The sequence below is a fragment of the Panthera uncia genome (assembly GCF_023721935.1).
Source record: "Panthera uncia isolate 11264 chromosome E2 unlocalized genomic scaffold, Puncia_PCG_1.0 HiC_scaffold_19, whole genome shotgun sequence".
NCBI classification, from domain to species: Eukaryota; Metazoa; Chordata; class Mammalia; order Carnivora; family Felidae; genus Panthera; species Panthera uncia.
In genome coordinates this window covers 9,156,540-9,184,252 of record NW_026057588.1, presented here as the reverse complement: position 1 = coordinate 9,184,252, position 27,713 = coordinate 9,156,540, and the positions used below count along the sequence as shown (strand labels likewise).

Below are 27,713 nucleotides of genomic sequence, written 5' to 3'. Positions count from 1 at the left end.
GTGAGCCCAGCCTCCCTCCTCTGGCTGGAAGGAGGTGTTCAGAGCTCTCTGGGTGATGCCCCACGGAAGCTGCCCCAGTTGGGGTGCCCAGTGCGCAGACCAATGAGAACCCCAGAGGGGAAAGACTGGTCATTTCCTTTCTGCTGTTTGCACCCTCCCTTGGGGCTTAAAAACCACAGTCTGTGGGCAGGACGCACCTTCGATCAGCGGGGAACCCCGGGAGACCCGAATATGGTGAGTCCCCCCCAGCAGGATCATGGGGTTCAGGAACCGTCTCCCTTCTCTGTCTCCTTGCTGGGTCTCTCTCTCTCTCCCCACCTCTCCCCTTCTCGCTGCCTCTGCCTCTCTCTGTTCTCCGTCTCCTCCCTTCTCCCCTGACCCGCATCTCAAGACTCTCCAGGGCTGGGAAACAGCTAAAAAGTAAGATCATCAAGGGATTATCCCCGGGTCCTCGGGGCTGGGATCAGAAAGGTCCCTGGGGCAGGAAATCCGAGTGTTGGATCTGGCTAGATGACATCTTCCTCAAGTGGAGAGATCCAGGAGGGGGTCTTTCTGGCGGCGGGAATGGCAGGAGCAAACCCTGGGAGGCTGCAAAGAACCAGCTCAGAAGCAAGGTAGTTACTCACCCGGACTTTCAGATGTTCTGAATTGTAGAGACGGGGAAACTGAGGCCCAGGCAGGAGCAGAGATGGCCCGGGTGCTTCATGGGTGGGTGGCAGACCCAGGCTGTCCCATGGGTTCTGTGAGTGTCAAAGGAAGCCGGTCTCCAGGCTCTGGGAGGGCTCCCGCCTCCCCTGCCCCCCACCCCCCTGTGCCCCCAGGGCTGGGTCTCCAGAGAGGCAGGGCTGTGATTTAGTACCTGCCTTGGTAGAGGTTCTGGTCTTGCTTCATCTGGGTGAAAGAGGAAACGGAAGACACATTAGCTGACCAAGGAGGGGCTTGGCATTGCCTCACCCCACTTTTGAGACCTGGCTGGGGCCAACAGGACTTTGCGAAGCGGACCGACCTTTGGCTTCGGCTTCTTCTTGCCGCAAAAAGGTCCCAAATACCAAAGCGCATTCAGTGAAAAGTCACTCTGCCCGCCCAGCCCAGAGCCTCAGACTCCTTGTCACGCTGTGTTGGATCCTTCCAGAAACAGTCTACAGGTGCTCAAGAACAGAGGTGTAGGGAATAGAGTAGGGGGTAGTTTGACATGGGGGTCGAGTTGAAATAAGCTTCACGTTCTGTCTCTTCTGTGTAATAGACGAGGAGACTCCTCTTTCTTGGGCTTCCTTCTCTTTACCTTGAAGATGGGGAGAACAATCCGACGATCCTACAGAACTAGAACTTACGCCACAGGATCACTGAAAGAATTAAATGATACACGGAAAGCTCTTACGTGCATGGTATACAGTAGGCGCTCACTGCATGTGGCACGTCTGTCGTTCCTTCCCCCTGCAAACAGACGTACGTTCTGCGCATTGGCCTACAGCTTGCTTTTTTCCCCTAGAGTAACGTATAGTATTAGTAACCGGTATTTATTGAGCGCTTACTGTATGCCAGGCCCTGTGCTATGCACTTTACATTTACATCGAGGAGGAAGATACAGTTATCATCCGTGTATATTTCAAGGGGATTCGTCCTTTCCTTTTGTCAGCTGTGTGATAATCTCCTGGGAGGGTCTCTCCCCTGTCAATAGAGATTTAGGTTGTTTCCCATGTTTTGTCTTTATTTTTTTTAATTAAGTTTATTTATTTATTTTGAGAGAGAGAGGGAGAGAGAGAGAGAGAGAGAGAGAGGCAGGAAAGAGCAGAGAGAAAGGGAGGGAGAGAGAATCCCAAGCAGGCTCCACACTGTCAGCACGGAGCCCGATGTGGGGCTTGAACTCATGAACCGTGAGACAATGACCCAAGCCCAGATCAAGAGTCGGTCGCTTAACTGACTGAGTCACCCAGGCGCCCGTGTCTTTATTTTTTAAATTCAATGTTATTAGCGGCGCCTGGGTGGCTCAGTCGGTTGAGCGGCCACTTTGGCTCAGGTCATGATCTCACGGTCCGTGAGTTCGAGCCCCGCGTCGGGCTCTGTGCTGACAGCTCAGAGCCTGGAGCCTACTTCTGATTCTGTGTTTCCCTCTCTCTGACCCTCCCCCGTTCATACTCTGTCCTCTCTCTGTCTCCAAAATAAATAAACGTTAAAAAATTAAAAAAAAAATAAAATAAATTCAATGTTATTAAAAAAAATTATTTAGGGGCGCCTGGGTGGCTCGGTCGGTTGCGCGTCTGACTTTGGCTCAGGTCATGGTCTCACGGTTCGTGGGTTCAAGCCCCGTGGGGGGCTCTGTGCTGACCGCTCAGAGCCTGGAGCCTGCTTCGGCTTTGGGGTCCCCCTCTCTCTCTGCCCCTCCCCTGCTCACACTCTGTGTCTCTCTGTCTCTCAAAAATGAATACACGTTAATAATTTTTAAAAAATATATGAAATTTTTTTTTTTATTGCAATCTCCACCCCCAACGCGGGGCTTGAACTCACGACCCCGTGATCAAGAGTCGCACACCCTACCGACTGAGCCAGCCAGACACCCCCGCTATGTTTTGTCTTTGAAACCAAAGTTACATCTTTGGACCCAAGTCTGGGTGTCCAGAACTGCAGATGCTAAGTCCGTGCGCAATTTCTCTTTTAACAGACATTGCCAAAAGGCACACCAACCTAGACTTTCCCTCTGCCGTGCATCAGAGCGTCTTTCTTCCTGCCCCAGCGCCCTCTGCCCCCCCATCTGCACGGTTGCATCAGACTTTCTTTTGTGTGTGCGTGTGTTCCACATTAAAAAAAATTTTTTTTAATTTTATTTTTAATTTTTAAAAATGTACATCCAAATTAGTTAGCATAGAGTGCAACATTGATTTCGGGAGTAGGTTCCTTAATGCCCCTCCCCCATTTAGCCCCTCCCCCCTCCCCCAACCCCTCCCGGAACTCTCGGTTTGTTCTCCAGATTTATGAGTCTCTTCTGTTTGGTCCCCCTCCCTGTTTTTATATTATTTTTGCTTCCCTTCCCTTATGTTCATCTGTCTTGTCTCTTAAAGTCCTCATAGGAGTGAAGTCATGATATTTGTCTCTCTGTGGCTAATTTCACTTAGCATGATACCCTCCAGTTCCATCCACGTAGTTGCCAATGGCAAGATTTCATTCTTTTTGATTGCCGAGTAATACTCCATTGCATATATATCCCGCATCTTCTTTATCCGTTCATCCATCGAGGGACATCTGGGCTCTTTCCAGACTTTGGCTCTTGTCGATAGCGCTGCTATAAACACGGGGGTGCGTGTGTCCCTTGGAAACGGCACCCCTGTATCCCTTGGATAAATGCCTAGTCGTGCAATGGCTGGGTCGTAGGGTCGTTCTATTTTTAGTTTTTTGAGGAGCCTCCGTACTGTTTTCCAGAGTGGCTGCACCAGCTTGCATTCCCAGAGAAGATTTTTGTATTTTTTTTTTTAATTTGTTTTTAATGTTTACTTATTTTTGAGAGAGAGAGAGAAAGCCAGAGCACGAGCAGGGAGGGGCAGAGAGAGAGGGAGGCCCAGAATCCGAAGCAGCTTCCAGGCTCTGAGCTGTCAGCACAGGGCCTGACGCGGGGCTCAAACCCACAAACCGCGCAGGATCATGACCTGAGTCGAAGTCGGACGCTTAACCGACTGAACCACCCAGGCGCCCCCATATTTTTAAGCAATCTTTACACCCAACGTGGGGCTTGAACCCACGACCCCGAGATCCAGAGGTGCAGGCTCCATCAACTGAGCCAGCCAGGCGCCTCCGGTCCCGGGTTTTACACATCACCCTAGCTCTTGGAGTGCCTTCCACATCAGAGCGTAAACTCCTCATTCTTTGGGAGAGTGGCCCAGATGTGTTCTGTGGGCCGGGATGCGCCATCATTAACCCAGCCCCTTCCTTCTTGCTGGACCCTCTGGTGACTTCCCATCTTTGTAGGGGTGCTGCAGGGGCAAAGCTTTTCCCAGCCACTGGTCCTGGCAGGGGCCTGGAAGCCACAGGGTGTTCGAATCAGCACTTTCTTTTTTTTTTTTCCCCTGGCCTTATGAAATCAGCAAAAGGAAAAGGGCCCCTGGTGAGCTCACGTCTGTCATGGCCATCCGGAAGGCACTTTGTCAGCTGAGGAGCAGGGAGTGGGGGCGTGTAGGGACGCTCCCTTTTCGGAGTCTGAGTCACTGTGTAGCCAAGGAGGCCTGGGAGCTGTGGAACCAGAAGCACAAAAGCTACTAGCTTTGAATGCTGCATCCAAAGGGAACACTCACAACGAGTTTAACCACCTGCTAAAGGTGCCCTACAGCCTCCTGCTGGGCCTGGCATTAACCCTTTAGTTAAACTGGAGCTTGGGGATAGGGGTAGGGGAGTGGAGGGAGGAGGGGGCTGGGTGGGTCCCAGAAGGAAAGGGGAAGAAGGGGTGTGGGAGGGGGGGATGGTAAGGGGAAGGCTCCCGCAGGGGCTATTTACCAATAGAAATATTGCAACAAGTTGAGCTTTCTATTTTGAAATGTTTTCACCCTTACGGAAAAACGGTAAGAGCGATACAAAGAACTCCCATAATGCTCTTCACCCAGATTCTCCGGATTTGCTTTATCAGTCAATCATCTGTCTATCATCTGTTTATCTATCATCTTTTTTCCCCCCTGAACATTTGAGAGTAAGTTGTAGGCATCACACCCTTTGGCTCTTAAATACCTTGGTGTTTATTTCTTCTTCTTCTTTTTATTATTATTATTATTATTATTATTTTCTTAATGTTTTTATTTATATTTGAGAGAGAGACAGAGCGCGGCAAGCACGGGAGGGGCAGAGAGAGAGGGAGACACAGAATCTGAAACAGGCTCCAGGCTCCGAGCTGTCAGCACAGAGCCCGACGCGGGGCTCGAGCACACAGACAGTGAGATCATGACCTGAGCCCAAGTCGGATGCTCAACTGACCCAGCCACCCAGGCGCCCCTCCCCCTCGGTTTTTAAAAACATAAACACAATACCACATCACCCTCAATAAAATTAGCACCGATTCCTTACTATCGTCAAACACTCCATTTTTACATTTCCCACATTATCTCAAAAATGTCTGATTTTCCGCTTGATTATTCCGCTCCAAATCCAAACAATGTCTCCATATTACCTTTGCTTGAGATGCCTCTAAATCTCCTTTAATCCATGACATTTCTTCATCTTCTCTCTCTGTCTTTTTTTTCTTTTTTACAGTGTCATTTATTTGTGGGAGGAAGCAGACCGTACCATTTGTCCTGTAGAGTTTTCTGCGGTCTGCTTGGGCTGATCTTGTCCCTGTGGCGTTATCATGTTCCTCCGTCCCCTGCTTTTCCTGTGGACTGGTCGTTCTTGATCTAGAACCTTGATTGGAGCCCCATTCATTTATTGGGCCAGAATCACTTCACAGGCGGTGCTGTGTCCTTTCTAATGCGTCACATCAGATAGAACAGGATGTCCAATTGTCTGTCTTCTCTGGATGAGCCACCCAGGCGCCCCTCTTAGATTTTTTTCCTAAAGGAAGACTTTCCTACATCAACTCTTTATTTCCCTGAAATATATATACCCTGTGCAGAAATGGCAGGATAAATGCTTGATTTGTTTCTTTTCCAGAATAAAAAGGTGACCAATGGGTTTGCTTGGGTTTTGTTTTTTTTAATGTTTATTTATTTATTTTGAGAGAGAGAGAGAGAGAGAGACAGAGAGAGAGTGGGGGAGGGGCAGAGAGAGAAAGGGAGAGAGACCATCCCAAGCAGGCTTTGCGTCATCAGCACAGAGCTCAGTGGGAGGGTTGATCCTTCCAACTACAAGATCATGACCTGAACTGAAACCAAGAGTCGGACACTTAACTGACTGAGCCACCCAGGTGCCCCTGGGTTTGCTTGTTTTTACTGTCATTTCGAGCTCACAGATCTTTACATATGAATGTGTTTCATTCCATAGCAATTATTATTAGATACTCAAATTGGCTCATCTTTGTTTTTAATGTTTAGTCATTTTTGAGAGAGAGAGAGAGGGAGAGAGTGCATGAGCAGGGGAGGGGCAGAGAGAGAGAGGAGGACAGAGGATTTGCCGTGGGCTCTTCGCCGACAGCAGAGAGGCCGATGTGGGGCTTGAACTCACAAACCTTGAGCTCATGACCTGAGTGGAAGTTGGACGCTTAACTGACTGAGCCCCCCGGGCGCCCCAAGCCTGGGCCCTTTGAATGGCAGAGGGTCATTAGAGACCATAATCTGGGTGCTAAGGCGCTCTGTGTTCTTGGACACCTATATCTTTCTCTATATCCTTCTGTCCTTCCTCTTGCGAGGCAAAAATCTGTATCTTATTCCTATTTTTTATGCTTCATCTTGCCACCCCCCCCCCCTCAATATTTTCTCTCTGCTCTGACACTGAGGTTTTGAAACGACTTAAGCTAATGGTGATAGAAGAGTACGGGTCAACCAGGAAAGAAACTGAGGCACGGAGCAGTAAGGGAACTTCCAAGGGCCCAGGCAGGCTTCAAGCAGGACAGTCGGGATCTGGCCCCTAAGTGCCAGTGCTGAGCTAGCCGGGAACCCGGAGCGAAAGGACACATGTGTGCCCCTCTACCCTTCGCAAAATATCCTCCCGTAGTTTGAACCGAGTAGGACAAATAAATAAAGCTCTGCTCAAATCCCCCCGCCCCCGCCCCACAACAGAAACCACCTCATAAGCCCCAGCAGCGTGACTGTCCCTAAAACCCCGGAATTGCCCGATACGTTTACACACCAGTGTCCATTTGCAGACACCCACCTGTCTAGGAAAGCAAACTGTGGTCTGATTGGACGGTTCCCAAGGCACAATCGTGCAAGGGCAGGAAACAAACAAAGACGGCAGCCTGTCTTTATTTACAGTTTGGATGTTTTGCCCCCCCCACCCCCCATGGATTTGAGGGGGAGGGGCGGGCATTGATTTTGATTCTTTAAAACATCGCATCCACATATTTACCTGGATGACTGAGCGTCGTTTTTTTTTGTTTGTTTTGGTTTTGTTTTGTTTTTTTTTTTTTTGATTCCCCCTTTCTCCTTGCTTAAATACCAGGCCGAATCCCTGCCTTCTCGGGAGGGGGGGTGGGGAGCCACTCGGAGACAGAGCACGGAGCTGTCTTACTGGGTGCGAGGCAGCAAAAGGGGGTGATGGGCGGCAGTGGGGTAGCCACCTGGGGATATCATCTCAGTTTGTTGACGGCGTTAAAAAGAGCTAACAAGGGGCGCCTGGGTGGCTCAGTCGGTTAAGCGGCCGACTTCGGCTCAGGTCATGATCTCGAGGTCCGTGAGTTCGAGCCCCGCGTCGGGCTCTGTGCTGACCGCTCAGAGCCTGGAGCCTGTTTCAGAGTCTGTGTCTCCCTCTCTCTGACCCTCCCCCGTTCATGCTCTGTCTCTCTCTGTCTCAAAAATAAATAAACATTAAAAAAAATCAATAAAAAAAAATTCAAAAAAGAGCGAACCAGCTGTGTGTCATGGGGTACAGTCCCGTCAGAACGGACAGTGACCACAACGTTGGCAGCAGGACTAGGTTTTGCCCGCTCGGTTGCCGGATCCTGGGGATGTCCAGGGATTTTAGCAGGAGGCGGCAGGGCGGCAGGTGTAACCCTGTCGCTGGGTCTAGGCCCTCCACATCCCCGTTTCCCTGGGGAGAAACCTGGGGCTCCAAGAAGAGGTGTGATGGGCTCCTGGCCGCATAGCTCTCATGGGCCCTTCTTGCCTCTCTCATCCCACCCAGGACTCCCTGAATTACAGCACCCCTGAGTATCCTGATTATGGCTGGACCGTGGACCCGTACATGCCAGTGGACAAGTCTTCTAGAACCCCCACCCTGTCTGCTCCGAATGTGATTGCCCTGGTAATCTTCGCGGTGGTCTTCCTGGTGGGCGTCCCGGGCAACAGCCTGGTGGTGTGGGTGACGGGCTTCGAGGTCCGGCGAAACATCAACGCCATCTGGTTTCTCAACCTGGCGGTGGCCGACCTCCTGTCCTGCCTGGCGCTGCCCATCTTGTTCACATCCATCGTCCAGCACGGCCACTGGCCCTATGGCGACGTGGCCTGCCGCGTCCTGCCCTCCCTCATCCTGCTCAACATGTACGCCAGCATCTTGCTCCTGGCCACCATCAGCGCCGACCGCTTCCTGCTGGTGTTTAACCCCATCTGGTGCCAGAACTACCGAGGGGCCCACTTGGCCTGGGCGGCCTGCGGCGTGGCCTGGGGCTTGGCCCTGTTGCTGACCATCCCGTCCTTCATGTATCGCGTGGTGCAGGTGGAGGCCTTTCCGTTCAAGATGCAGTGCGGCGTGGACTACGGGAGGGACGGTGTCGTCACCGAGAGGGTCGTGGCCATCCTGCGGCTGGTGGTGGGCTTCCTGTGGCCGCTGGTCACGCTCGGAATCTGTTACACGTTCCTCCTGATTCGGACGTGGAGCCGCAGCGCCACACGCTCCGCCAAGACGGTCAAGGTGGTGGCGGCGGTGGTGACCAGCTTCTTTGTGTTCTGGCTGCCCTACCAGGTGACGGGGATAATGCTGGCCCTGTTCCACCCGCGCTCGAGAACCTTCAAGAACGTGTCGGCTTTGGACGCCCTGTGCATCGCCTTCGCTTACGTCAACTGCTGCATAAATCCCGTCATCTACGTGGCGGCGGCTCGGGGCTTCCACGCCCGCTTCCTCAAGTCCCTCCCCGCCAGGCTCCGGAACGTGTTGACCGAGGAGTCCGTGTCCCGGGACAGCAAGTCCTACACCCTCTCCACGGCGGACACCCCAGCCCAGAAGAGCCAGGCGGTGTGAGGGGAGCCCCCCGCCTTCCCACCCGTGCGGTGTCTCTGGGCTCACGGTAACCGTGACCTTGGTGAAACCGTGTTACCGGGAGCAACCCTGCCCCCTCCCGCCAAACAGCTCTCTGTCTGCGCGTGCGCGTGCGCGTGCGCGTGGAGCTTGTGACTAGGACACATTCGATACACAGAAGACAGATGGGAACGTCACAGCCTTTGCAGAAGAGTGAAGGGCGCCTGCGCGGCTCAGTCGCTTGAGCGTCCGACTTCGGCTCAGGTTCCCGAGCTCCCGGTTCGTGAGTTCGAGCCCCGAGTCGGGCTCTGGGCGGCCAGCTCGGAGCCTGGAGCCTGTTTCGGATTCGGTGTCTCCCTCTCTCCCTGCCCCTCCCCTGCTCACGCTCTTTCCCTCTTTCCCCCCCAGATAAAATAAACATAAAAAAAAAGCCCAACTAAGTGTGTCGATTTAAAGTACAGTAGGTTAAAATGTTACTCAATTGGGTTTAAAAAAAAAAAAAATGCCTTAAGTAGAAAAGAGGTTAGATGGTCCCGGTCAGAAGTAAGTGTGTGGGAAGCTTGCCGTAAGGGGAGGTTAAGAAACATGGGTTGGGCACCTCCAGGGGGGAAGGAGGTCACGCGGGAATTTGACGTTTTACTTTGTAAACTGCTGTTTGGATTGCATTTCTCAAAATAAATAAAAGAAAAAGAAAAAAGAAAAAAAACTCAAGAAACTTTAAATTTTGGTTATCACTGCGGACTCACGTGTAGCTGGCTGTGAGTGATAATATAGAGAGCTCTTCTGTGCCCTTGACCTATTTCACTATGGGAACACCTTGCAAAACATTACAAGATCACGACCAGGATGTCGACACCGATATACTCGAGGTGCAGGATATTTTCGTCACCACCGGATCCCCCATGATGCCCTTTTCCAGCCCCCACCCCCCACCGACTGCCCTCCACCCTCCCAGCGGGGTCTCCAGCCCCTGGCCACCACGGTTTTTCACTCTCATCTTCAATTCGGTCCTTTCCAGGAACGTTATATCAATGGACTCATTCAGCGTGTAACCTTTTGACTTTTGAAAAAACTAGTCTGCTGCGCTTGAATGATGAACATAGGGGCCCCTGGGTGGCTCCGTGGGTTAAGCATCTGACTTCCGCTCAGGTCATGATCTCCTAGTTTGTGAGTTCAAGCCCCGCGTTGGGCTCTGTGCTGACAGCTGGGAGCCTGGAACCTGCTTCGGATTCTGTGCCTCTCTCTCTCTGTGCGCCTCCCCCGCTCACGCTCTGTCTTTCTCTCTCTAAAAAATAAATAAACAGGGGCGCCTGGGTGGCGCAGTCGGTTAAGCATCCGACTTCAGCCAGGTCACGATCTCGCGGTCCGTGAGTTCGAGCCCCGCTCAGGCTCTGGGCTGATGGCTCGGAGCCTGGAGCCTGTTTCCGATTCTGTGTCTCCCTCTCTCTCTGCCCCTCCCCCGTTCATGCTCTGTCTCTCTCTGTCCCAAAAATAAATTAAAAACGTTGAAAAAAAAAATTAAAAAAATAAATAAACATTAAAAAAATTTTTCTTTGAATAATGCAAATAAAAAACAATAAATGTTGAAACGCTGTGCTACTTATAATTGACTGCAAAACAGTTCTGTTTAGTATTTTGTGTGCGTGCGTGCGTGTGTGCAGATGGGCTAGAAATATCATATAGACCAGCACCATTCAACAGAAACATGCTGTGAATCTCACAGGTAGTTTCCAGTTTTCTGGTTGCCACACTAAAAAATTGAGAAGAAACGGGGGCACGTGGCTGGCTCAGCTGGGAGGGTGTGTGGCTCTTGATCTCAGAGTCGTGAATTTGCACCCCATGTTGGGGGTAGAACTTACATAAATAAATACATACACTTAAAAAATAAAAAAGAAATGGATGAAATAATAGTAATATATTTAAATTTTTTTTTAACGTTTATTTATTTTTGAGACAGAGAGAGACAGAGCATGAACGGGGGAGGGTCAGAGAGAGGGAGACACAGAATCCGAATCAGGCTCCAGGCCCTGAGCTGTCAGTACAGAGCCCAACTCGGGGCTCGAACTCACGGACCGTGAGCCGAAGCCGGCCGCTCAACCGACTGAGCCACCCAGGCGCCCCTATATTTTATAATTATATTAACAACAATGACATGAGTAGCATAGTAATGTTGAATATAATATATTCATGAACATTATACAATTATGTATTATATGAATATCAATATGTTATATAGTAATTGTGTGTATATATATATTTCAAAGATTTTATTTTAGTTATTTATTTTTTAAAATGTTTATTTATTTATTTTTGAGGGGAGGGGCAGAGAGAAGGAGAGAGAAAGAGAGTTTCCCAAGCAGACTCTGTGCTGTCAGCTCAAACTCATGAACCAATGAGATCATGACCGTAGCGGAAATCAAGAGCCCGATGCTAACCAACTGAGCCACCCAGACGCCCCAAAGATTTTATTTATTTTTTATTTAATTTTTATTTAATTTTTTTAACGTTTATTTATTTTTTTGAGACAGAGAGAGACAGAGCATGAACCGGGGAGGAGCAGAGAGAGAGGGAGACACAGAATCTGAAACAGGCTCCAGGCTCTGAGCCGTCAGCACAGAGCCCGACGAGGGGCTCGAACTCACGGACCGTGAGATCATGACCTGAGCCGAAGTCAGACGCTTAACCGACCGAGCCACCCAGGCGCCCCAGCAAAGATTTTATTTTTAAGCAATCTCTACACCCAGCGTGGGGCTTGAGCTCACAACTCTGAGATCCTGACTGAGACAGCCAGGTGCCCCTATTAATAATTACATTTATAATCAGATAAAATCAAAATGTATAACTATGTTACATAATGTAGAACATATATAACACATATTAACATTTAATTGACATCCATGTATTATAGTGATAGTAATACTATCAATATATTTATTACATTGTAATATACAATGATATTTCATATATAAAATATATTCATGCAGCCAATACTATATTTCGCCTAACAATATATCCAAGATATTTCTTTTATAATTTTTTTCCCCATTTCCCTCCTGTAACTGTGTGTTTAATTTGAGAGACAGAACGAGCAAGAGTAGAGGAGGGGCGGAGAGAGAGAGAGAGAGAGAGAGAGAGAGAGAGAGAGAATCTTAAGCAGGTTGCACGCTCAGTGTGGAGCCTCACGTGGGGCTTAATCCCACGACTCTGGGATCACGACCTGAGTCCAAATCAAGAGTCGGACACTCAACTCACCGAGCCACCCAGGCGCTCCCAGCATATTTCTTTTTATTAATTTTTTAAAAATATTTATCCTTGAGACAATGCGAGAGGCAGAGTGCAAGCCTCGGAGGGGCAGACAGAGGGGAGACACAGAATCTGAAGCAGGTTCCAGGCTCTGAGCTGTCGGCACAGAGCCCGATGTGGGGCTCCAGCCCGTGAACTGTGGCATCATGACCTGAGCCAAAGTCAGATGCTTAACCCGCGGAGCCACCCAGGCGCCCCAACCGGCCTGTTTTTAAAAGATCGTCCCGTTCGGCACCTGGGTGGTTCGGTCGATTAGGCACCGGACTCTGGATTTGGGCTCGGATCATGAGCACGGCCAGCTTTCCCCGGGGGTGGGGAGTGGGCTGCAGACGGCGAGGTCTTTCCCTCACTCCGATCTGGGAGGGAGACGTTGTCCCAAGAGCTGGCGCCCCGCAATGGTCTTCTGGAAACACTCGGAGGTCACCGCGTGGGATCCAGGTGGCTTCTCTGAGGTGGTGAGCCGCCCCGCCCGGGGAGAGGGAAGTGGGCTGAAGGGCCCGGCCGTTGCCACATCTGGGGTTTGGGGGCATCTGCTGGCTCAACAAGTTCTGAGGAGGAAGTGGGGGAGAAAGAAAGTGGGTAATCGGGTTTGGCTGAGCCGGCTGTGTCCGTCCCCCGCCCCCTGCCTACCACCGCCACCAAGTGCCCCGACACCCACCCACCTATTCCTCAGACCTGGCTCCCCCAGGCCCCCGGGGCAAAGCCTCGTCCCTGCACCTGTGCCGTGTGACCTCCCCGAACACCACACCTCTAACCCCCGGGTAGGTACCGTTCCGGATCAGCACGGTCTCATAGGAGGCACAATGCAAGCCACGCATGAGATGGTCCGTTTTCCGGCGGCCGGGTAAGAGGCAAGCAAAGCGAAGCAGAGAGAATCAGACACAATTAATTTGGGTGTTAGTTATACTTTTAAACGTTTGTTTATGTGTTTTGAGAGAGAGAGAGAGACAGAGAGAGAGAGCACGCGCGCTTGTGTGTGAGCGGGGGAGGGGCGGAGAGAGAGAGGGAGAGAGAGAATTCCGAGCAGGCTCTGTGCTGACAGCAAACTCGGGGCTCCATCCGGTGAACCGTGGGGTCGTGACCTGAGCCGAAATCAAGAGTCAGACACTTACCCGACTGAGCCACCCAGGCTCTGTACTTCTGGAGCTCTATGTGTCTAACGCGCCCAGGTTCTAGGGTGACATTCTACAATCGTGTGATTCAAATAGTCTGTGACTAACACTGTAAGATCCCTTGGGTCAAATAGCCATTCACCCTTTCAGGCTTCGAGAATTTTGTTAGGGTGGGGGCAGCTGGCAGGCTCAGTCGGTAGGGCGTGCGACTCTTGATCTCGGGGTTGCGGGTTCGAGCCCCAGGTTGGGGATAGAAATTACTTAAAAAATAGAATCTTTTGGGGGCGCCTGGGTGGCTCAGTCGGTTGGGCGTCCGACTTCGGCTCAGGTCACGATCTCGCGGTCCATGAGTTCGAGCCCCGCGTCAGGCTCTGTGCTGACCGCTCGGAGCCCGGAGCCTGCTTTGGATTCTGTGTCTCCCTCTGTCTCTGACCCTCCCCTGCTCATGCTCTGTCTCTCTCTGTGAAAAATAAATAAACCTTAAAAAAAATTAAAAAAAAAATAGAATCTTTAAAGAAAATAAGTGAATCTACAAAATTACGTTCGGGTGAACCCTGTGAAATTGCCAAACTTCATCCCATTGTGGGGCGAGGAGGTATAATGGCTTATTGTTTATTATTTTAAAAAATTGTAAAATACAAGTCACGAAAAAAGTCACCATTAATGGCATTTAGTACATTCCCAGTGGGGTGCAGCTGTCACCACGATCTGGTTCCGGAACATTCCCGTCACCCCAAAAGACACCCCTCCCTGCCCCCCAGCTCCTGGCAATCACTTACCTGCTTTCTCGTCAGATATTTGTCGCAATACGACCTATTTGCACCCACAACATGGCAATTTCCTATGTCAACTTAACCTTTTTTTTTTTTTTAAGTTTATTTATTTTGAGAGAGAGAGAGAGGCAGAAAGAGTGGGAGAGAGAGAGAGAATCCCAAGCAGGATCCATGCTCCAGGATCCACGGCAGAGCTCGACGCGGGGCTCGGACTCACAAACCGTGAGATCATGACCTGAGCTGAAATCAAGAGTCTGACGCTTAACCGACGGAGCCACCCAGGCGCCCCTGTCAACTGAACCTTCTAAAGTGTTCTCCTTCGGGGCACCTGGGAGGCTCGGTCGGTTAAGCGTCCGACTTCGGCTCAGGTCATGATCTCGTGGTCCGTGAGTTCAAGCCCTGCGTCGGGCTCTGTGCTGATGGCTCGGAGCCTGGAGCCTGCTTCGGATTCTGTGTCTCCCCCCTCCCCCCCCAACTCGTGCTCTGTCTCTCTCTCTGTCAAAAATAAATAAAAACATTAAAAAAACTTTAAAGTGTTCTCCTTCTAGATTCCCTGTGTTGAGGGGCTGGGACTTGGCATCTCGTGGGATGGCTGTAAAGGAATCCCACCCCCTGATTGGCCCCTCACTTTTTATAAATCTGTGGTCCCCACCCCCTCATCCCTTGCCCCTGGCCTCTGCAGCCCGTAGAGACACCGTCCTCAACCCACAGCATCCCCCAGGCCCCCACCGCCAGGGACACCGGAAAACCTCGGCCTCCCAGAATCCGAGAAACGTGCACCCCGAGACTCAGGGGCTGAGTTTTATGAAGATCTAACGATTTGAGCAGTTTTAGCCCAATCTGTAAACTCCGGATGAGACTGAGGACGGACAGTCCCCGGGTCTTTTCGGACCAGGACGGGTTCCCATAGGGTGTGGGAGATGAAGGGGTCTCCCGGAGCAAGGCAGGGACGGAGGGGACAATTGTCTCCTCGGGGAGGTCTGGGGCCATGACAAGGTTCAGCCAAGACGCGGTCACCCAGGGAGGGGCCGGGAGACGCCCCAAGTCGCGCAGTGAGTTCCATCCAGTTTGTTGACTCAGAACAACTTCCTCTAACAACATGATTGTACTCTGTACACAACAACAAAAGAAACATTGTAAATACGTCCCCTCAGCCCCTGAAGCACACACAGAGAGAAGTACAAACACAGAAAACTGCTGAATAGGGGCTCTGGGATCGGAGAGTCACTTCCTCTTGCTAAGCCTGCGTTCTTTTTTTTTTTTTTTTTTTTTTGGTCATGTTTACTTATTTTCGAGAAAGAGAGAGACAGAGCGTGAGAGGGGGAGGAATAGAGAGAGAAGGAGACACAGAATCCGAAGCAGGCTCCAGGCTCCGAGCTGTCAGCCCAGAGCCTGACGCGGGGCTTGAACCCACGAACCGGGAGATCATGACCTGAGCCCAAGTCAGACGCTTAACTGACGGAGCCCCCCGGGGCGCCCCAAAGCCTGCGTTCTTAAAATGTAAATTTTAAGAGTTTCTGTTACAGTCTTTCTGCTGTGGATTTAGCACAGGGGAAGCCACCTCCGACGCGCCAGGCACTGTCGTACTCGTATGTGTGTTTTAAATCTCTTTACCGTTTTTTTTTTTTTTTTTTTTTTTTTTTTTTTTTTTTCCTGCTGCTGCAGAAAGTCCACCGCACAGGAGAGGAAACTGAGGCTCAGAGAGGCGGAGACTCCCCCCTCCCCCCCCACCCAAACTCCTCAGCGGGGGACCTGAAATATGAGTCCTTCTGGTTCTCACGCCCACGTTCTCAGCCTCTGCGGCTGTGCTGGGAGGGAGGTTAAGGACCTCGAAGGTCAACATCTTCCCATTCTAAAGATGGGAAACTGAGGCTCACAGGAGGGATAGGATTTGTTTGCGTTTTGTCGGCTCTGAGGCCTCAGGCCCTGTGTTTGGTGGCCTTGGGCTTTTTGTGGGGACCGTGACCCTGAGCCGTCTCCCTCAGCGCATGGAAGGCGGGAGGCGTGTTTATCTGCCCTTGGGGCTCTGCGGAGGGAAGAGAGAGAGGGGCTGGGCATGCGGTTGGAGGCTGGGAGGCAGGGAGAGGGCAGCGAGCGCTTGGTGAGGGTGACCTCAGAGGGTCCCATGGGAGAGTGAGTCTAGGCCCAGATTCCCGCCCCCCCCATCCCGCCCCCCCAGGTCTTGAAGGTCAAACAGCACGCAGGTGTGGCTTCCAAGAATTGGTGACTGGTGACATTGATCCTGGGGTTGGTGACACAGGGTCAGCCCTCCACCCACCCGAGCCGTCTCTGGCTTCATGTGCTGCCCAGTAATTTTGGGATATGTGAGTCATGGGAAGAGCACAAGACAAACACACCCCGGGGCGTAGGACAAGGCCACTCCTGTTTTTCCTGGCTGTGGAGATCTGCTGGGGCCCGTGAGTCGGCGGTGCCCAGCGGCGTCCCGTGGGAGCCCTCGGCCAAGGGGACGGGCTTCCAGGAATCCCCCCGGCTGCCAGACGCCCGGAGAGACCTCAGACCTCCTGGGTCCCGGCTGTGAGCCCGGCTCGTGCTTCAGGTGGCATTGGGTCAAGATGAGGATCCTCTTACAAGACACAGTAAGGATGGAGGGAAGGGCGGGAGGGAGGCGTCGCACCAGCTTGGCCTTTCAGACGAATGATTGTCAGAAGCTGGGACTCAGTCCTGGGACTTGAGAGATGGAACCCTCTCACCATTCCACTGGGATTCCAGACCCCTGGAATTTACTCGGGCAGCCCGGCAGAAAAGCTTGGGGCAAAGGACCCACGTAGCCCTCCCACCCAGGTGGAGAGGAAACGGTCAGTCTTCAACCTCCAGGATCTCGGGCAGTTTCTGGAGACCCCAGCAAATGGCAACGCGTCCCGTGACCTAGCCCTTCGACTCAGTCATCCCGCTCCTTAAGACTTTGACTTTATTTTCATGTGTAACATACACACAGAAAAGTGGGCTCGTCAGAACCAGGAAACTCCGCGTATCTCCACGAGCCGAGCTTGCACAGGCAGTGAGCACCCCGGTCAAGAAATAGCACAATCCGGGGGCGCCTGGGTGGCTCAGTCGGTTGAGCGTCAGACTCTCGATCTCGGCTCAGGCGGTGATCTCCCCGTTTGTGAGATGGGGCCCCGCGTTGGGCTCCTCGCCGAGCGTGAAGCCTGCTTAAGATTCTCTCTCTCCCTCTCTCTCTCTCTCTGCCTCTCCCCGCTCTCAAAATTAAAAAAAAAAAATTTTTAAGGTTTATTTATTTATTTGGAGAGAGACAGAGACAACGTGAGCGGGGGAGCGGCAGAGGGAGAAGGAGACAGAGTATCCCAAGCAGGTTCCGCGCGGTCAGCACAGAGCCCGATACGGGGCTCGAACTCACGAAAACGCAAGATCGTGACCTGAGCCGACACCAAGAGTCGGACGCTTCACCGACTGAGCTACCCAGACGCCCCTCAACATACATAAATATTAAAAATAAAAGGAATAGCACAACCCTGGTCCCAAAGTGCCCTCCCGTTCCCCCAGTTACTAACCCCCCCCCCCAGATAATTCTTCTGCTCGTTTCTTTTTTCTTTTTTTCTTTTTTTTTTAATTTTTTAACGTTTATTTACTTTTGAGACAGAGCATGAACGGGGGAGGGTCAGAGAGAGAGAGGGAGAGACAGAATCTGAAACAGGCCCCAGGCTCTGAGTGGTCAGCACAGAGCCCGACGCGGGGCTCGAACTCACGAACTGCGAGACCATGACCTGAGCCGAAGTCGGACGCTTAACTGACTGAGCCACCCAGGCGCCCCTCTTCTGCTCGTTTTTGAACTTGATGAGAATGATACTACTCAGTCAACCCTCCCGCGTGTCTGTCTGGATCTCTCCCCTCAGCAGTGTATATGTGAGATCTATCCACCTTCGCGTGTGTGGTTTGTTTATTCTCATTGTTGTAGAACATTCCACCGCAGGAATATACCCTGCTCTGTTTATTCGTTCCCCTGTGGGTGACTATTTGGGTGGTTTCTCAAAATGGGCTGCTGTGAACGTGACTCTTCTGGCAAAGGTCTTTTGATGAGCATATGTATGCTTCTCTGGGAGGTGGCGGTGAGGTATCCCATGTTGGGTTCAAGTCCATTCTGCTCCACGGTTCCCCCGGGCCCCAGGGGTTCCAACACGACAGGCTGATTTACAGACACACGTGTGCCAAGAGCACTCACACGGGTGCTTGGGATCTCAAGGAACCGAAAGAAGCCGAAGTCACCCGTTTGTTTCTCGGTGCCTCAGTTTCCCTCTTCATTCGTTTACTCGCCAAACATCCCCTAAGCACCCGCTGCGGGCCGGGTGCCCTTCTAGATGCCGGGGACACAGTGGAGCCAGAAGTAGCCAACAGTTTGGGAAATGGGGCATAACAATGGCACGTACCTCATAGCGTTGTCATAAGGGTTATGCCTGGTACATAGTAGGTGCTCAATAAATGTCACCTGCTCTCTTCATTGTTATAAAGTAATAATAATAGTTATTTTGGTAATTATGTTTTACATGTAGATATAGTTATATGAATATAGTTTATTGCATAAAAGGTGATAACATAATTAAGCTGCTCGTGACCATTATTAAAACTGTCCTTTATTGGGGCGCCTGGGTGGCTCCGTCGGTGAAGCGTCCGACTCTTGGTTTCAGCTCAGGTCATGATCTCGCGGCTTTGCTGGTAGCGCAGAGCCCGCTTTTGATTCTCTCTCTTTCTCTCTGCCCCTCCCCTGCTCACGCTGTCTCTCTCTCAAATAAATAACCTTAAAAAAAATTTTTTTTTTCAACGTCCTTTATTTAGTCTAAGGCTGGTTAATGAGCATGACCCGTCCAGCCAGGGGGCCGATTCTGAACCGTAAGAAAAGGGTGGATGTGTGTGCAGATAGGGAAACAGATCGAAAACACATTGCGTGGAAAAGGCTAAGCGATGACCCAGGAGGTACTGGAATGTTCCATCCCTGTCTGACATCTGAAAAGGGAAATTCCACAGACTGGTTGAGCTGCCAACACGCGGAATGCTTTCCAGACTTTAACCAGTAAAAGCTGGGCAGGGCGGGGGTCTTAGGGTGGGAGAGAGGGTATGTGTAGCAGCAGGTGACACATGTCACGTGCTCACTGTGGACCAGGCACTGGGTTCGGCTTGTCGCCCCGATTCACTTACTGAATGCTCGCGACACCTCTAAGGGAGGAATATCATTATCCTCGTATCACAGACGGGGAAGCTGAGGAACAGAGAGGTTCAGTGACCCGCCCAAGGCCACATGGCTGGTGAGTGTTTGAATTTAAAATTTTTTTTTAATTTTTTTTTTTTATTTTTGAGACAGAGAGAGACAGAGCATGAACAGGGGAGGGGCAGAGAGAGAGGGAGACACAGAATCGGAAGCAGGCTCCAGGCTCTGAGCCATCAGCACAGAGCCCGACGCGGGGCTCGAATCCACGGACAGCGTGATCTTAACCTGGGCCGAGGTCGGATGCTTCACCGACTGAGCCACCCAGGCGCCCCTGAATTTTTAAAGCCTACACACACACACACACACACACACACACACACACAGTGGCCGGGCCTCTTAGCAGCTGGTTGGCAGCTAGTTGGCAGGGTGGAGGGGGCAGAAGGTGTCCCAACTTCCCCTCTGCTCTTCCTCTTGTGTCAATGCCAGACAGGGCTCTGGGTAGGGCCAGCCAGCCCATGAAGAGTCAGCAGACAGCCACAGGGTCAGGTCACTCTGACATTATGGGGGATCGTCTACGGTCTACCTGAGCCCTTGGTCTGTGCCACGTGATTTACACACACCAACTCCTCAAGGCCTCCTTCCCCTCCGCCCCAAACCGATGAGGTAGGTCCACCTCCGTGACTCATTTCTCAGATGAGGAAACCGAGAGAGAGCCAACTGAAACTCAGTTACAGAGCCCGGGTCTGCTCCGGGCCACGGGCTGTCCTGCCTTCTGAATCTAAGATTTCGGGGTGAATATATTCCAGGGCCCGGAGGTCCGGGGTGGGGCCGACCCAGTTCAAAACTCGGCTCTGTAACTTGCTTAGGTGGATGGTCTTAGGGAGGTTATTTCTCTGTGCCTGTTTTCTCGTCTGCAGAATGGGTGCGATGGCAGTGTTAGAATCAGAGGGTCGTTATAGGGATCGAATGATTCACTGTTCCTTGAACGTGACCGGCCATGTTCTCACCTCAGGACCTTTGCACTGGCTGTTCCCTCTGCCTGGAGCTCTCTTCTCTCAGATCCCCACACGGCTCATCCCTCTCACCTCCTTTATGGCTTTGTTCAAATGTCACCTTCTCAGAGAGGCTGTCTTTGACCACTTATTTAAAATTCCCTATGTGATTTTTCTTTTTTCTTTTTTTTTTTGCCATAGCATTTATCACCTTCTAAGATACTGTATTTTGCTTCTTTATTCCTTGTGTGACTTATTCCTTCCTCATCTGCCTCCATCCACCTAGAATGTCACCCCGTTGTGAATTCAGTGCCTGGAACAGACAGGGTACTCAGGTGCTAACTTGAATGAATGAATGAATGAATGAATCTCCTAATGGAGAATTCGAGATTTTTTTTTTTCCTGTTTTCCTGACACTATCACGACTTTACAAAATTGCTCTTAGTAGAGGGCGCCTGGGTGGCTCAGTCGGTTGAGCGTCTGACTTCGGCTCAGGTCACAGTCTCGCTGTTCGTGAGTTCGAGCCCCGCGTCGGGCTCACTGCTGTTAGCGCGGAGCCTGCTTCGGATCCTCTGTCCCCCTCTGTCTCTGCCCCTCCCCTGCTTCCTCTCTCCCTCAAAAAATAAATAAGACACATTTTTAAAAAATTTTATTTATTTTTGAGACAGAGAGAGACAGAGCATGAGTGGGGGAAGGGCAGAGAGAGAGAGGGTGACACCGAATCCGAAGCAGGCTCCAGGCTCTGAGCCATCAGCACAGAGCCCCATGCGGGGCTCGAACCCACCAACCGTGAGATCATGACCTGAGCTGATGTGGGACACTCAACCGACTGAGCCCCCCCAGGCGCCCCCATAGAGGACATTTCCATGAACACACAGCGCTGCTCTGGAAATTCCAAATAATAATTGGCTAGGGTCCTAATATAATATTTGGGGATTCCAAAAATTTTTTTATCACGATCATTTTTTTATATAAAAATATTTTTTAAATGTTTATTTATTTTTGAGACACAGAGGCAGAGCATGAGCGGGGGAGGGGCGGAGAGAGAGAGAAAGAGAGGGAGACACAGAATCCGAAGCAGGCTCCAGGCTCCGAGCTGTAGGCAAGCAGCCCCACGCTGGGCTCGAACTCAAGAACCATGAGATCACGACCTGAGCTGAGACCAAGAGTCTGTCGCTTCACCCCCTAGGCCACCCAGGCGCCCCGATGGTGATTATGTCGTGACACTGTAGCGTTCCGGAATTCCCAGATGCTAAGAAGCCTGGGTTGTAACACTGGGACATTCTAGAATTCCCGCATGCTCTGGAGCTAGTTCTGGAATTCCAGGATTCCAACGGGGGGGGGGGTGGGAGGCGGGTGTGCTGATGTGGCATCGTCCTCGAAGTCCAAGTCGCTCCCCAGCTAGTCGCAAGACCGGAACGCACTGCGGTTCGGAGCCCGTCACAGCGTCTAGTCTCCAAGCCGCTAATGGGGCTCCCACCCGCTAGGATTCCGGGGACCCGGGGGGGGGGGTTTCCTCCTCACTTTCCACGCCTTTCTCCCCGGTTCAGGTGTCTGGGGCCTGGATGGAGAACACGTCGGTCAGCTACGAGTATGGGGATTACGACGGGATTCCGGACCTCCCCGTGGACTGCATGGACGGCACCTGTGTCTCCAGCGACCCGCTGGGCGCCGCCCCGTTCCTGCTCTACGGGGCGGTCTTCCTGCTGGGCGTGCCGGGCAATGCCGTGGTGGCCTGGGTGTCCAGGAAAGAGGCCCGCCACCGGGTCGGTGCCAGCTGGTTCCTCCACCTGGCCGTGGCGGATCTGCTCTGCTGTTTGTCGCTCCCCATGCTGGCGGTGCCCCTCGCCCTCGGGGGCCACTGGCCGTACGGGGCGGTGGGCTGTCGGGCCCTGTCCTCGGCCATCCTGCTGTCCATGTACGCCAGCGTGCTTCTCCTGGCCGCTCTCAGCGCGGACCTCTGCCTGCTGGCCCTCAGGCCCGGCTGGGGGGCCGCCGCCGGGCGGGCTCGTAGGGTGCAGGCAGCCCGCGCGGTCGCCTGGACGGTGGCCCTGCTGCTCACCGTGCCTTCGGCCATCTATCGCCGGCTGCACCAGGAGTATTTCCCTCGACGCCTGGAATGCGTAGTGGACTATGGTGGGTCCGCGGCCGTCGAGAACACCGTGACCGCCACCCGCTTCGTCTTCGGCTTTCTGGGCCCCCTGGCGGTCGTGGCCGGCTGCCACGGTGCCCTTCTGTGCCGCGCGGCCCGACGCCGCTGGCCACTGGGCACGGCTGTCGTGGTGGGCTTCTTTGTGTGCTGGGCCCCCTACCACGTGCTGGGGCTGGTGCTCACCGTGGCCGCCCCGCACTCTGCGCTCCTGGCCCGGGCCCTGCGGGCGGAACCCCTGGTCAGCAGCCTGGCTCTGGCTCACAGCTGCCTCAACCCCATGCTCTTCCTGTATTTCGGGAGGATGCAACTGCGCAGGTCACTGCCGGCCGCGTGTCACTGGGCCCTGAAGGAGTCGCAGAGCAAGGATGAAAGTGTGGTCAGCAAGAAATCCACCAGCCACGACCTCGTGTCGGAGATGGAGGTGTAGGCTAGAAGGAGACTGGTTTGTGTTCTTCTGTCTGATTTCGCAAAGCTGGCTTCAGGCACGGCTGGATCCAGGGGCTCAATGATATCATCACTGATTTCTCTATCCGTTCAACATCCACTCGTTATGCACCTGCTATGTGTAAGGCCCTATTATAGGCACCGAGGAAGTGGCAGTGACCAAAACAGACACAAACCCCTGCCCTCGGGGAGCTGGCATTCTAGTGGACGAAGACAGACAATATTCTCGTGGACGAAGATCAACAGAAAGCAAAGGAAAAGTGAATATGGAATACATCAAGTAGTGATAAGTGTTAAGAAATCTAAACGGGATGAAAAGGCCTGAGTGAGGCAGGGATATCCATCAGTCAGGCAAGGCTCATCGGGTAAGGTGATATTTTAGCCAAGACCCGAGGAAGGGAGGGAGAGGTCATGCTTAAAGTATGTTAAACATGGGGCTCAGCAAGTACAAAGGCCCTGAGGCACAATGTGCTTGGCATATTCCAGGAAGAGTGAAAAGGCCAGTGTGGAGGGAGCAAGAGGGAAAGTGGGGTGAGAAAGGGAGATAGATAGTGGGGGGCCAGATTCGAAAGCCTCTCAGGCCATAGCAAGTGTCTGGAGATCCATGGGAGTGTTCTGAGCTACTCTTATCAGTTAAAATACACAAGACCCAGTAAATTTGAGTTTCAGGTAAATAGCAAGGAAAAGGTTTAAACATTTTTTTATTTTAATATTTTATTTATTCTTGAGAGAGAGAGAGAAAGAGAGAGAGAGAGAGAGAGAGAGAGAGAGAGAATGAGTGAAGGAGGGGCAGAGCAAGAGAGGGACGCAGAATCCAAAGCAGGCTCCAAGCTCTGAGCTGTCAGCACAGAGCCCGACATGGGGCTCGAACTCACAAGCCATGAGATCATGACCTGAGCCGAAACCAAGAGCCAGATCCTCGACCGACTGGGCCACCCAGGCATCCCTGTAATTTTTTTTTTTTTTTTCTAATCTACATCAGGCGACCCTTTTCTGAGCAGAAAGAGGTCTTGATCTGACTTAGATTTTAATAGGGCCCTTCTAGTTGCTGGTGGAGACGAGTCTATGGGGGTGGGGGGAAGGGACACGAGGAGCCATTGCAACAGCGAAGAGACTACTGCAATAGTCTGAACAAAAAGTGATGGTGACTCGAGTCAGGGTAAGAGCAGAGGTAGTGAGAAGGTGACAGATTACGAGTGTATTTTGAAGGAAAGCCTACGTCCTAGCTCCTTAGCTTGGTATTTGAGGCTTCTCTCCACTACTGGACACGTTTATATTCTAGTATATTCTTGTAGCAGGCAGAATAATGGCCCCTAATGAGGTCCACATCCTAATCCCCTGAGCCTGTGACTATGTGACCTACCGTGGCAAAGGGAACTTTGCAGATGTGATTAAGGATCTTGGGGGTGGGGAGAGTATCTTAGATGATCTGCATGGGCCCAAGGGAATCACAAGGGTCCTTATCAGTCAGAGTCAGTAGCAGATGTAACAACAGAAGCAGATGTCAGCGACTGGAGACAGAATGCGGCCCCAGAAGGGGCTTACCGACACCTTGCTTTGAGACTTCCGACCCCCAAAACTTACAGAATAAATTTGCATTGTTTTAAGTCACTACATTTGTGGTTACTTCTTAATTGGCAGCCACAGGAAACTCACACAGATCCTCTGAGCTGGATTAGTTCATGCTTCTGGGCCGTTTCCCCAAGCTGGTGCCGTTGCCCAGAATGCCCTTTGGATCTGTGCTGCCCAATCTTACTCAAATTCTAATGAATTCAAATGCAACATTTAGTTTATCAGTTGCACTAGCTTCGATAGATAGCCACGTGTCGCTGGTGGCTACCATATCGGGTCGTGCAGATATAGAACCTTTCCACCACTGCAGAAAGTTCTATTGGGAAGGGCCCCTGGAGAATCTCACCTGCTCACATCTTTTATTTTTTTATTTATTTATTTTTATTTATTTATTTTTTTAACGTTTTATTTATTTTTGAGACAGAGAGAGACAGAGCATGAACGGGGGAGGGGCAGAGAGAGAGGGAGACACAGAATCGGAAGCAGGCTCCAGGCTCTGAGCCAACAGCCCAGAGCCCGACGCGGGGCTCGAACTCACGGACCGCGAGATCGTGACCTGAGCTGAAGTCGGACGCCTAACCGACTGAGCCACCCAGGCGCCCCCCTGCTCACGTCTTTTAAGCCACATAGTAGTGGCACGTGGATATAGAGTCTTTACAGGGCAGCATCTTACACATAGTTTCTCCTTTAGGGTAATTCCATCAACAACACAGGGAAGGAACGAGAGATGCTTCATTTCATAAGATGAGGCTCAGGGAGCGGAGGTTGTTTGCCCAACGTCACACGGCAAGGAAAGTACAGAGCTGAGATTTGACCCCACGTTCCCTTGACTCCAGTGCCCATGCTCAGAAATTTTCCTTCCAATGACACTCTCTCTGGGGAACCCTCTCTGATCCATTCCCTTCCAAAGGAGGGCGTAGTGTTCTCTTCTCTGACTTGAGTTTCTAGAACCCAAGTTCTCAGGTAAACCGTCAACTCCCCACGGGCAACCAGTGCGCTATTTTTATTCCTGTCTCTCCTCCCCCCATCCCAGGTCTTAGAAACATCAAAACAATCTTTGTCTACACCGTGTTTTCCAACTAGACCGTGAGCTCCTCAATGCGATGAGGTTCTCTTTCTTGCTATCTTTTTTCTCTGTCTGCTACAGGGATACATAGTAGGTCCTCAACAATACATATTTTATTCCTGGCGTTTCATTCAGAATTGACATGCATGAGTTATTAAGACCAATATTCCCTCGTAGAATGAATTATGTCCTGAGACAATTTATAGAGCGTCATGAAAAGTCAGGGGAAACCCTGCTGTCAGTCCACTGGGACCAGGTGCCATTTAGGAGAGCTTTTCTTTGGTATGTTTATCAAAAGACTTTTGTGGCTTTTGAAATTTATTGTCTTTTATTACTGCATCAGCCTTACTTTTTTTTGAAAGAAGAATAAACTTCATGTAAGCCTTCTTACATGTTAAGAAGGCGGGTCGTTAAAAGTAATCTCACTTTTTGTTTGTTGTAACTTCCCCTTTTCTGTTCTTAATTTTGTTTGTTCTTGGAACGTGTTGATTTCCTTGTTTCTGATGAGCCGGATCTTAACAGAACTCGTTTCAAGTTTTCTACTCATTCCTAATGTTGGTAGTTTGTGACTTACATCTTGACTTTGTATTTTTACTCCCTCCCATTTTTCTTTAAAAATAAATTGTTCTCTTTTGCAAATTTCAAGAAGTGCTTAGTCAGTTTCTTCCCCTTCTTTTGATAATGACAGATGAATGGGCCTCTCTGTGTTCACATTGTTTTCGGAAGGTTTGTATTTGTAATGACATCCAACTTCCCTCTTGACTACCACCTTGGTGTCCAACCCGTAACTGACTAATTCATTCACAGTGAAACTCTGGGGTTTTCTCTCTGAGCCCTCCCCTCCTATTTTCCTGATCTCAGTTGATGGCAACTCCATATTTGCAGGCACTCAAGCCAAAAACGTTGGAGTCATCCTTGACGCCTTGTTCCACCTTAAGATATCCACAGAATGCGATTACTTCTTGCCATCTTCTCTGCCATCATCCTGGTCCACAATCTCTCCCTTGATTGTATCAGTGGCCTGCCTGGTCCTCTTTCCTCATCTGGGTACCCTGTAGTCTGTTTCTCACACACTGAGCCAGAGGATTCAATTAAAATCTAAGTCAGATCATGCCTCAGGTCCCTCCTCTGCTCAAACTCCTCCCATGGCTCCCATCTCACTCAGATGAGAAGCCAAAATCCTCACCGTAGTGTATCTGATCTATCTGCCTTCTTTCCTCACCTCATTCCCTGCTATTTCCCCCTCCACACAGGCCTGCTTGCTGACCTTGGAACCACCCTTTTCGTTGCCATGGAAGTCTCTGCGGTTTCTATTTCCTTTACCTCCAGGGGGCTCCGTGGCTTGCTGCCTCACGTATTTCGACTCTGCTCAAATGCTACTTCCTTGGAGCTGTCCTCTTTGATCATGCTACTTAAAATGAGAGCACTCCTTGCTCCTTTTCTGCTTTGTTTTTCTCCAAAGAGCGTGACAGTACCTCTTGGCAATTCTTTTTACTTATGTGTCTGTTTCCCCTACTAAAACCAGAGTTCCGGGGGAGGAGGGACTTTATCTGTCTCGTTCGCTGCTGTATGCTCAGTGCCTAGAACTGGGTCTAGAACTGAAGGCCGTAGCTTCTCAATGGCAATATCATCTTAAGGAAAAAGGGGAATGGCAGGAGAATACAATAAAAATGAAAGCTCTAACATTTATTGAATGCCTACTATGTACAGTAGGAAAAAAACCCAATGTATTACCTTATGTATACACTTTCGCTTACTTTCCCCAACGGTCTTGAAAAAGAGATATTATTATCCTCATGTTATAAATAGGGAAACTGAGGCTCAGACCCGCAATGACTGGGGCACCTAGGACTAGTCAACAAACATTTACCGACTCTCTGATCCTTGTGGTGGACGCTGGAGAACATGGGACCTCCACGGCTGGAACGGCCCCTGCCTTCAAGAGGCTGGGGAGTGGAGCTGCATTATTTATTAGTGAATTGCTAGGGTGAATTTTACGTTAATAGAATCTTGCATTAATAACTATGAATCGTAGTGACTAAATCACGGGAGCGGTTTCATAGCGTCTGGGCTCCTGCTAGCGTTCTCCCCGGGCGTCGGGGCGGCCCGGGCGCAAGTGACAGTCAGGGGGAGGGTAGCGTGCGCCGGAGAAAAGGCGCTTCCGAGTTTCCGCCGCAGTGCTGCCCCCCGTCCCTAGAGGGCGCAGCGTCACTCCCGGCTCCGCTTGCAGAGAGGCGGAGCCCGCGCGTGCTGTGCGCAGGCGCAGAGTGGGTTTTCGGACGCCCCCGGTGGCGCGCTGGCTCCTCCGCCCGCGGCGGGGT

The 27,713-nt window shown here is 51.3% G+C and overlaps 2 protein-coding genes and 1 long non-coding RNA gene across 5 annotated transcripts; all 3 read left to right on the top strand.

The window, feature by feature from the left end:
• The first annotated feature begins 81 nt into the window (after window positions 1-81).
• On the top strand, window positions 82-9,206 carry C5AR1 (complement C5a receptor 1). The gene is made up of 2 exons (XM_049621630.1): window positions 82-234; window positions 7,750-9,206. The coding sequence occupies exons 1-2, from the start codon at window positions 103-105 to the stop codon at window positions 8,800-8,802; spliced, it is 1,185 nt and encodes a 394-aa protein (XP_049477587.1). The 5' UTR covers window positions 82-102; the 3' UTR covers window positions 8,803-9,206.
• LOC125915689 (uncharacterized) lies at window positions 534-2,253 on the top strand. The gene is made up of 2 exons (XR_007455725.1): window positions 534-614; window positions 1,244-2,253. It is a non-coding gene; the product is annotated as an uncharacterized LOC125915689 (long non-coding RNA).
• Window positions 9,207-12,506: 3,300 nt separating the features above from the next.
• Window positions 12,507-23,035, top strand: C5AR2 (complement C5a receptor 2). 3 transcript variants are annotated; one of them, XM_049621632.1, is made up of 2 exons: window positions 12,507-12,946; window positions 21,709-23,035. In XM_049621632.1, the coding sequence occupies exon 2, from the start codon at window positions 21,724-21,726 to the stop codon at window positions 22,735-22,737; it is 1,014 nt and encodes a 337-aa protein (XP_049477589.1). In that variant the 5' UTR covers window positions 12,507-12,946; window positions 21,709-21,723; the 3' UTR covers window positions 22,738-23,035. The 3 variants fall into 3 exon arrangements, with proteins under 3 accessions (XP_049477589.1, XP_049477590.1, XP_049477588.1); XM_049621633.1 differs by lacking the exon at window positions 12,507-12,946 and adding an exon at window positions 16,361-16,584; XM_049621631.1 differs by lacking the exon at window positions 12,507-12,946 and adding an exon at window positions 19,077-19,829.
• Window positions 23,036-27,713: the final 4,678 nt, after the last annotated feature.